Raw genomic sequence first — 10,948 nt, 5'->3', positions numbered from 1 at the left:
ATTAAAACATATTTATATTTTGAAAGCACTTGCTTAATCTTCAACAGGAAATCTTTTTGCACATTTTGCAGCTGCTTGGCTTACACTGTGTGTAATATAAATTTCAAATAATGGTTCACAGTGCTTTCTGATGCAGACCGACACTCCTCAGCAGTATAAATACTTTACTGTTCCCTGCTGTGCCAACCAGGATTCAGTTCTTTGAATCTCTCTTTACACATATAGACACCTCCAGTGGTTGCAAGAACCATTTGGGCTTTCACAACATAAAAGATGCATTTCCAACTGATCAGTTTAACTTTTATTCTTTTAAAATATGGTATATTTTGTGTACAGTTACCTGAAGTTAAAAGGCCAACAAAACATTTACATAACATTATGTTCTCTTTAGCCATGTTGGTAATGTGATTCCCCATTGCACTGAGGATCACAGTTTCAATTCGTTGTTTTTTTTTACAACTTCAACAGCTCCCTAGGGCAGAGGCACAAATATAAACAAGTTTGTTTTAGTGGATGATGGGAATCAAAGTGTGGAATCCCACAAAATATTTGAACAGGATTTATTAGCACTCAGGTGGCTCCACAACAGGTGACACCCTCAGCCTTTCCTGAATTCTCAGGTGTCAACACATTGCACACTGGCATATTTAAACTGACACCTATAATAGGAAAACAAAACTACAAATACTGTAATATAAACTGTGAGGTACATATCAAGAACTGGGTGAAGCATATGACATGGAGCCTTTTCTCAATTAGTCTGCCCGGCCTCGCCATCTCATTGAGGTCCCAGACCCAGCTCTACCCGTGCTGCTGCATGGCTCTTGCTCATATCTTCTTCTTGCTTCCCTCCCCTCCTTTGTTTTTTGAGTGCCTTTTCCTTGCTTTTCCCTCATTCTCACTGCTTTCTCCTTGCTTTTCTCCCATTTTTTGTGTGCCTTTACCTTGCTTTTCGCTTGTTTCACTGCTTTCTCCTTTCTTTTTCCTTGTTTTTTTGTGTGCTCACTCTTTGCTTTTCACTGCTTCCCCACGCAACTCCAGACCATCACCTCAACTCCGGAATTTCAAAGGGCCCTCAACACCTGTCTGCTTGAATGAGCCTCCGGGATGTGCTTTACAAATTCTGATTGATTGATTGCTATGTTGTCTTTTGGTTTAGCAGGTTATACTAGCTGTCACCTTTGTTTTGAACAGTTCCAATTTTCGATTTGCTGCTTTTTATTTGAAGGTGATAAAAAGGGCAAGTGGTTGTAAGGGAGGACATTGTCTTTCAAACATATTTGTTCATAAAACGGGCAGGCTTGCATTTTAAAAAATGGGGCAACTTACAAAACAACATGACCTACCACAATACTTTGAAGAAATTCTGAGTAGAAACACAATTTGAGTTCCCAGGGAGGCTGGCGACTAAGATAATGCGAACCCTCAGCAGCCCTACTCCTCGTGATATTGTCCACGTCGATATATGCCAAATGTGAATTAAGCGACATGGGCCAATCAACACAACTAGCTCCCCTTCTTGTGATTTCAGAAGCCACACCTGCAACATCTGTGGCATACACCTACCAGGCACAATACAGTGTACAGGAGCTGCCCCGCGAGGCAGGCTGTGATAGTAGTTCCTATATACCGAAGCGTGTATTGGGAAACATGGGAAGCATTTCAAATGATGTTAGTGTAAGGAGCGCAGGACTAGATGATGTTATCACTTATGACTTTAAAAGCTGTTGGTCTAAAAAAGACAAGTCAGACTAATGTCGCCTATGTAATGGTTTCCTTTAAAATAATCCACATTTGGTGGCAGCCACTGCAGGGCTGGACAGGCCGTTTATTCCTCTGGGCATTTCCCCAGTGGGCTGAAGCAGTTGGATGCCGGTTTTGAAAGCCCAGGGCTGCTGCTGTTACTGCTGCCTGTCACTCTCCACAGGTCTCCAACTGCAGCAAGCACAGGGGAACTTCGGGAGAGAGGAAAGGAGTACAGTGTGGAGAGAGAGAGAGACAGAGAATGAATATGAATATGAATATGAATACGAATGAGAATAAGGGAACGGAGCTCGACGCTTTTTTCCGTATTATGAGGAATCTTTCCAAACTCTTGCTGGCTACAGACTCAGGGTAAATGCTTTACTTTTAAATGGACAGGAAATGGTACTGCTGAAACAGTTACCAAAACTGATCGTAACGAGTAATACTGTTTAATCCCTCTTTCAAAAAATACATTGTTGCGAGCTAAAATTGCTCTATAAATTGCTGGGTGGTTTTAGGGACGTGATACTAAACGGCACATTACACGTGCGCGTTAGACTCCTACATCAGAAGCGCAGAAATATGGGTATCAGAAAAACACGGAACCTCCTCTGCTGCCGAGTGTCGTAAAAGGCCGTCGGGCGAGTTGCAGCGCAACGGCGTGGAGGAGAGCTGGGCTGCAAGTGGGATCAGTGACAGCTGCCAGTCTATTACTTGGTTCTGTCTACTGGCGCCTAGCCCGTGCTACTTCAGATCGCAGGATACGTTCCCCATTTCGGGGCTCTGGTTCCCACGCCCCGCACCCCGCTGACACCAGTATGCTCTACCTCGTGGGCTTGGGTCTGGGCGACGCTACAGACATCACAGTGAAAGGGCTGGAGGTGATCAAGCAGTGCAGCCGGGTCTACCTGGAGTCCTACACATCCATCCTCACTGTGGGCAAGGAGGCTCTGGTAGGTCTGGTCGCTGAAACCTGCTCAGTGGAACAAGGTCTTTGCTAGTTTACAGTTTCATGAAACCGGTTCTACTGTCCTATGAAGCACGCATAAGCGTCGTGTTCCACCGAGCACGAAATGCATGCAAAAAGTATTTCCCCTCAGTATTAGCACGATCAAAAGACCGTTTTGGTGTGAGATGTTTCTTAACATAAAACCAGAGGCAGGGGGAAGAAAAGTTACTGTCCAGGGTCACACAGTTTGATCTAGATGGGAAGCTGTGATTTAAACCAGAATTTCTGGGTCAGGGCCCTCCAATTAGTTTTTGCACCGGGTCCAACCAATGCTTCTTACTGAGATAAGCATATTAGGCAAGTATATTAAAAATATCCTTTGTTTTTTTCTAACTTGGGGTGATAATAGTAAAATCATCCCTCTTCAAAGAACAGATAAAATGTGAGTTGAAACAGTGTAAACATCCCTCCTTCACAGGATGTGTATAAATAGGGTATCATCAGCTCAAGCTTTTCCCATCACAGAACAGGTACAAATTGAGAAGCAGCAGCGCAAGCTTTACTTTCTCAGAGAACAGGGGCTGCGTGGCAGGAAGATAGCAAGCTTCCCTCCCTTCAAAAGTTTTCTTTACGAGCCTCCTGCCACCACTATTGAATGCCTGGGTGTGTATACAAAGGCTGCCTTGTCTAGGTTCCACTTCATGTCTCTTTCTACCTTTATCCCACACTTTCTATCTCTTTATTTCATCTTGGAGATTCTTTTTCATTCCTTCTTTTTTTGTCACTTTCTTCTAACATTTCTCGGCCTTCTTCTTTCTTACTTTGCTGCCTTTTCTTTCCCTCACTCTTGGTCAATGTCTGATGATGAACAGTCAGTCATTGTCCCTAAAAAGTGAGCACTGGTGCCCAGTGCCATAGCTTACACCATGAAATTCAGGGGGTGTGAATCTTACATTTGTCAACTAAAAAACAGGTGGCTACAGGGTAAAGAGGTGAGATGTCTAAAGTTTGGCATGGACTGTTTCCACCAGGAACAGGATCAGTCAGTACTGATTTGCATTAGGTGGGTCTCTGTCTACAGTGGCATAGTGGGTGAAAAATAATAGATTGGAATGCTTCCCTGAGTCATTACCACTGTTTAGATAATTTGAGTGTTTTATGCCTGAAAACATGAGATTGGCACAGTTTCTAAGCCTAATATTGACAATGTTTGTGAATTCAAAAAAGTAATGCATTTGCACTCATTCAAGGAGCAGTCTATAGGTACACATTTACCACATTTCTGGTAAACTGCTCACTATATATATATATATATATATATATATATATATATATATAGATGTATGTGTATATATATATATGTATATGTGTGTGTGTATATATAGATATATATTTGTGTGTGTGTATATATATAAAGATCCTGATACAAAAATGGGTTAGTTAAAATGTCTCAGTGAAATAAGTATGACAAGATAAACCTGCACAGACAGCAGACCAGACTCAGGGCTCACATCCCCAATATCAAACAAAGAATGCATTTGAAGGGTGTCACACCCCAAACACTCCCAATGATGCTATGTCCCTACTCACCCTGCCTAGGCCTGGTAGTTCTACCTGGGATTTCATGACTACAGTCACGTACAACACAGCTTCCTGCCACAGAATCACTTATTTTATATGTATTTTTCACCGCACATACTCTTCTGTGTCTCTACTACCAAAACCCTTGATGACAAAAGTTGTCAAATTGGTGCACGTTGGCAGGGCTTCATGTTTCTGGTCCTTCCTTTTAAAAAAACATTTTATTAAATCAGTGACATCTCCGTGTACTGAGCCCAAGTCGCTATGGGTCTGACTTTGCTCTAGGAGTCCATGCACAAGCCGATCCATGAAGATGTTTGGTATGTTTATCGTGCATGAAAAATAATGCAAAAAATCTTTTAAATGTACAAAAAGGTGTATTTATTTCCCATGAGTAAGTATTTCACTGTAGTGCATTTGGCTATTTAACTGCATGGACAGGCACTGATTAAAAGTGATAGTTTTTAGAAACATTCATTGTTTGCCTCCTAACAACAATGCCATTAATGAACTAAGAGGCAAGTCAGTAGTCATATAATCCATAAACATGGCCTAGATTATTGTTATAGATGGAGCAAAATTACACTCTATTAAATGAAATATTGGCGATTGCTGCAGAGTGGACATCCTGTTATCAAGTATTCAAAAGTGTGCTCATATGAGATGATGAAGAAAAAGGAAGCTCAGTGAAATAAAATATTTGGACAAGCCAGGAAGCTGGTCTTGATTCCAGGTTATCTGATTTCACATTTTGAAATTTAGAACCCAGATGTATATCTCTCTTTCTCTCATTTACATCAAAGGTCACTGTTTTGTATTTCATTCTTTACTCACAATGAGAAAATCCAACACAGAACTAACAAACTTGAGTTAGGGGGGTGGCCAGAGCCAGCTACCAATCCCAGAATGCCTTTATTTAGGGTACACCCTCCAGAAGTTACATTCCTGATGCTACCTACTGATTACAAAAAGTAAGCAGTGGTTCAGTCGTTTACCCCTACATAGTCATGGCAGTAGTTATAGTTGTCCACACCTCTTCTTTATTTGGTGAAAATTGGGGTGAGGCCTGAAACGCGTGTAATTATCACTGCTGGAAGCTCTACAGAAAGCAAGTGCTGCCTGGAAATCTATGCTACGTGCAGTTTAACATGGTTAATAAAGAGCTTAGGGCCATATGTACGAAAGCTTTTTCCCATAGACACAGAATGGGTAAAATCCTTTGGTACATCTGGCCCTTAGTCACCATACTGGTTATGATGATGTACAAAAGAATACTATAACGAGTTGGCATAGTCCATCACTCTTTCCCAGAATGCCTCCACCAGTGACGCTCCATAAATGAACGAACAAATTGTAATTGTATTTAGCACAAAAAGGTAATTCCTAGGGGTTTCTAGACACCCATTGTCAAATGGTAAAACTCTACTGATGGTTTATCTGTGCATAGCACTAGGGATCAGGAACATGAACTCCAATAATGCTAACATACTTGGTGGCGAAGCAAGCAGTGAGGGTAGCTGGAAAGATCTGCAAACTAATTGTGTGGTTCTGGGGAAATGTCAGGTGAATCGTTTGTTGTCTGGGTCATCGGCATGCAAAGAATGCCCTATGTTAACTGGTCTGGGTACTCAAAATAATACCTTCACTTTGATATAGTGCTTTATACAACCATCTTGTCACGTCTAGCACTATAAACAAGAGGTACTCTTATTAGCTAATTTAATAGCACAATGTTTTCATTCCCTAAAGATGAATTGCCCTTGGTCCAAACTGGCGAGCTGTAGGCCACACATTGATTTCACTAGCTGTGGTTAGTTCGCTGAGCATCCAAAGGGACCTTTGACTAGCCTCTTAAAATCATGTGATGCATAAAGCGAGATCGTATGGCAGAACCAGTACACAGTCAGACTGGAGATGGAGAAGTGCAAAAAAGAAAGAATGGAACATTGTGCCTCCGACTGCATCCAGGTTCAGGAACTACTTCTCCATATCCATGCACTTATCCTCAACCCTGGTTAAATTTAGGAAAGAGTTAAATGCCTACTCTCTAACGAACCCTTAATAACAATGAAGTAACACTATGCTACTCATCTAAAAAACTATCTACCTCATCACAAAGTCATTGATTATGTCTCTGCCTTTGACCTTCCACAGTATTTCTACCTATTGTCAAGGTACACATGGTGCAACCACCAAATACATACCTTAAAGGCTGCTCCTTTTATACCCCTACTGAAAAAGGCCAAACCATTCCTGAGACCAAGGAGAAAGGGTCAAATTAAAGTTTTCTCAGTCTAATAGAAATGATCACACGTGGGTATACTGAGTTTTACTTTTGTCTTATATGCATATTGTTAAAGAAATTCTGGTAATATATGTTTTTAAGGAGTGGTTGCACAGGGTCGTGATGTAGAGCATACTGCCTCTTTTCTCCAGTGTAGTATGCATGCATATGTTAAAATTAGTGATGGCCTTAATAGTATAATGGACAGACTGTAAAGGAGTGTGTAGCTGCTTTGTTTTAACACTGGGTGTGCAAAAGTGGAGGAAAGTGGGGCACTCAAAATATGTACTACGAACTGAATATGGTTATGGAGGCACTGTGTCTGTGTGATGAGTGAGAAAGCTACCATTTGGGAGAAAGTGATTATTGAGGATATGATTATGGTATGACCTGCAGAGACAAAACTTAAATTCCTAATCAATTGGTGGAAGATGGAGATGATTGATACACAATTTTAGTCCCACAATCTTGTCAGAATTTTCTTGAGATAGAATTTTTGAGGATAGTCTTGTGAACGTCTTTGCTGGTTACCATCATCAGGCCCTTTGTTGACAGTATAGATTCCGTGGATGGTTTGTGTAATTGGGGTTAGGGAGTGGGGGGCTTCATATCCATTATCTCATCCAATTCCTCGTCATTGTTCATTTTGTTACTTGAGGTTTTGAATGTTATTTTCAGAAGGAGCAACTGCGCCTTCTCCTCTCGTTGCACACCAGACCCACCGACCGCACAACCTTCAAGAACCGGACCTGACCACCTCAGATACATCTGGTTAACACCTGCTCCCTCAAAAGACACGCCATGGAGATCTGGGACCTGCTCGACTCCGTCTCCCCCGACGTCACCTTCTTTACAGAAACCTGGTTGAAGTCCACCTCAGCCCCGGACATCGCAACTGCCATCCCCGACGGCTACAAAATCATCCACCAGGACCGCATCAACCAATCAGGAGGAGGCATCGCCATCATACACAGAAACACCCTCTGCCTCACAACCAGCTCTGATGACCTCTCACCCAAAATGGAACACCTCCACTTCCAGATCCAGACCAACCCAAACACCACCCTCCACTGCACCCTCATCTACAGACCTTGCCCCCCCTTCAGTGAAGCCATAGTCAACTTCATTGCTTACCATGCTCTCCCCTCAATGGGTACAGCCTCCTCGGCGACCTCAACTACCATCTGGACAACCTCGACGACCACAACACCTCATCATTACTGGAGAACCTCACCACCATCGGACTCAAACAACTGGTCACAACTACAACCCACTCAGCAGGACTCATGCTCGACCCCATCTTCTACGCATGCAACAACATCTCCGTCAACCGCACCTCCGAGCTACACTGGACTGACCATCAATGCGTCCTCTTCTCCTTCACCAAACCCACCTCGATCCTCGCAGAAGCTGAAACAAGATCTCCGAAGACCAGCTTACCACCTCGTGTGCAAAAGCCCACTACCGACATCCATGGACACCAACACCTCAGCACGCAACCTCCACCACCGTATATCCAACTGTACCAACACACTGGCTCCCCTCAGGAAATCCTCAGACAAGCAGCCCTCCAAGAAAGCCAGCTGGTTCGCCCCCCATACTCCAAGAGTCAGAGCACACCTGCAGATGGCTCAAGAAAAGATGGAGGAGCAGCGTGACCATGGCAGACCACACAGCCTTCAAAACCGCTGTTACCGCACACCACCACCTCATCAGAACAACAAAGAAGGCAGCGATACAGGAACGTATCAACGCCAATGCACACAACAGCAAAGAACTCTGTGCCTTCATAAACAAATTCGCCAAACCCAACACAGACACAGCAGAAATTTCTCCCTCTCAAAACCTCTGCAACAACCTTGCCACCTTCTTTCACTGCAATTTTAAGGAGCGCTACAACAGCTTTGCAACCCAAGACCCACCCACTCCACCCACAACCTCATTACCCAATGACTCCAGACCCCAGCAGATCTTATCCCACTTGATCACCCTCACCTCTGATGACACCCTCAGGATCATGAAGAGCATCCACTCCAGAGCCCTCGCCGATCCCTGTCCTCACCACATCTATAACCGCTATCGCACTCAAACTTTTCCGCACCAGAAACTGCTCCATCGAGTACGCCACCTTCCTGAAAGACTGGAAAAACACAAAGATCAACCCCCTGTTGAAGAAACCCTCTGCCAACCCAAAGGACCTCAAGAACTACAGACCCATCTCACTGCTCCTCTTCCCAGCCAAAGTAATTGAGAAAGCTATCAACACCCAACTCTCCGAGTTCATTGAAACAAACCACATCCTTGACCTCTCCCAATTGGGCTTCAAAAGCAACCACAGCACCGAGATCGCTCTCCTTGTTGCTACAGATGACATCCGCACCCTCCTCGACCGAGGCAAAACTGCTGCCCTCTTCTTCCTGGATCTCTCTGCTGCCTTCGACACGGTCTCTGACCACACCCCCTGCTCAAGACTCCACAAAGCCAGCATTCGAGACAATGCCCCAGAATGGATCCGTTCCTTCTTCACTGGCCGAACACAGAGAGTTAGACTTCCACCGTTCAACTCCGAATCCATAGAGATCACTGCGGAGTGCCTCAAGGATCCTTCCTGAGCCCACCCTCTTCAACATCAACATGGCCCTGCTTGCAGGCATTAATAAAAGCTACGGACTCAACATTGTCTCCTGCACTGTCAACATCCAGTTGATTCTCTCTCTCTCACAGACAAACCCACAACCGCCAAGAGCAACTTCCACAACAAAATTAAGACAGTCGCCACCTAAATGAGGGACAGCTGCCTCAAGCTCAACTCGGACAAGACCGAAGACCTCATCCTGGGCTCCACCCTCTCCACCTGGGACAACTCCTGGTGGCCCACAGCTCTTGGAACCCCCCCATCCACGGACCACATATGAAACCTCGTCATCATCCTGGACTCCTCGCTGTCAATGAACCAACAAATCAAGGCCGTTTCATCCTCCTGCTTCTATACACTACCTGCTCTGAAAGATCTTCAAGTGGATCTCTACCAAATCCAGAAAAATGGGCACCCATGTGCTCGTCAGCAACAGACTCAACTACGGCAATGCACTCTACGCCGGCATCACCCAGAAACTCCTAAAGAAACTCCAGAACATCCAGAATGCCGCTGCCAGACTCATCCTGAACATCCCACTCTGCAGTCTCAACACGGGCCACTTGAGAAACCTTCACTGGCTATCTATCAACAAAAAAAATACCTTAAAGCTCCTCACGCACGCCTACAAAGCCCTCACAATGCTGGATGTGCATACCTTATTCCCCGCCTATCCTTCTACACGCCCACCAGACATCTCTGCTCCGCCCATCTAGCCCTGTCCACCATCTCACTGATCTGCAAGACGACGGCTGAAGGAAGAGCCTTCTCCTGCCAGGCTGCGAAGACCTGGAACTCCCTGCCTCTGCACCTCAGGCAATCGCCATTGCTGCCACAATTCAGGAAGGACCTCAAGATCTGGCTTCTCAGATAATTCGCAGAACAACCCCCCCCCCACCACCACTCATCACCTTGAGACCCTTTTGGGTGAGTAGTTGCGCTATACAAGAACCCTGATTGATTGATTGATTGAAGGTGTACACAGTTTACTTGAGAGGAAGTGTAGTTTTGTGTGAGGTGAAGAGTCATACGTACTAGGAGTGACCCATTCAGGGTGGAAGTAGCTGAGCATTTTAACTGGACAGCGCCTTTGGAAGTGACAACAAAAAGGGGGTTAACTGACCACATAAACCTTGCGCTTCTCTACCTACTAAGCCAGCAATATTTGTAGCATATATTGAGCTGAAGAATTACATACCTAAACTCTGATTTTGTTTATTTATCCTGTTTTAAAAAAACATTTAGTAAAACACATATAAAGCATGCTTTTCAATAGGTACATTCATAAAATCATCCCGATCATGACTGAGTGCATATGAATATGGTGACTCTCAAATATCAGCAATCCTACTCAGCCAACATGTTTTCAGATATGATGCATCGTCCCCGGGGCTATAAAGCAGTATGTACTGCAATCACTTTCCTTTTTATCAAGAGACTGGTTTCCTCATCTAGATTATGCGTTCTCATTATAGAATGTCACCTTGTCACACTTCCAGTGATGGATACTTATCATTTGAGCTCTGTATTCCATCATTGATAACCTTGCAGTAGTACCAGGCCTGGAGCTATTGAAAAGTTATACACGAAGGCATACAGAGTTCAAATGGAAAGTCTTATAGAACAAGCGGATTACACATCATTGGAGGAAAGAGATAGCAGTAGAAATGATGGTAAAGATGAATCATTAAAAATGCATTAACAATTTGTATGTGTGTACATCACTGGACGTGAAACGAAGATATTCTATAAT

The 10,948-nt window shown here is 44.0% G+C and overlaps 1 protein-coding gene across 1 annotated transcript in view; it reads left to right on the top strand.

Moving 5' to 3' along the window:
* Nucleotides 1–2,381: 2,381 nt before the first annotated feature.
* The window catches only part of DPH5 (diphthamide biosynthesis 5), a 326,819-nt gene continuing 318,252 nt past the window's right edge, over nucleotides 2,382–10,948 (top strand). The window contains exon 1 of the mRNA XM_069232182.1: nucleotides 2,382–2,699. Within this exon, the coding sequence (XP_069088283.1) occupies nucleotides 2,565–2,699 (135 nt within the window). The 5' untranslated portion in view covers nucleotides 2,382–2,564. The remainder of the gene's footprint in view (nucleotides 2,700–10,948) is intronic.

The sequence above is a fragment of the Pleurodeles waltl genome, chromosome 4_2 (assembly GCF_031143425.1).
Source record: "Pleurodeles waltl isolate 20211129_DDA chromosome 4_2, aPleWal1.hap1.20221129, whole genome shotgun sequence".
In the NCBI taxonomy this organism is placed as follows: Eukaryota; Metazoa; Chordata; class Amphibia; order Caudata; family Salamandridae; genus Pleurodeles; species Pleurodeles waltl.
The sequence above is the reverse complement of the archived record's forward strand: the minus strand, read 5'-3'. Positions and strand labels throughout refer to the sequence as shown.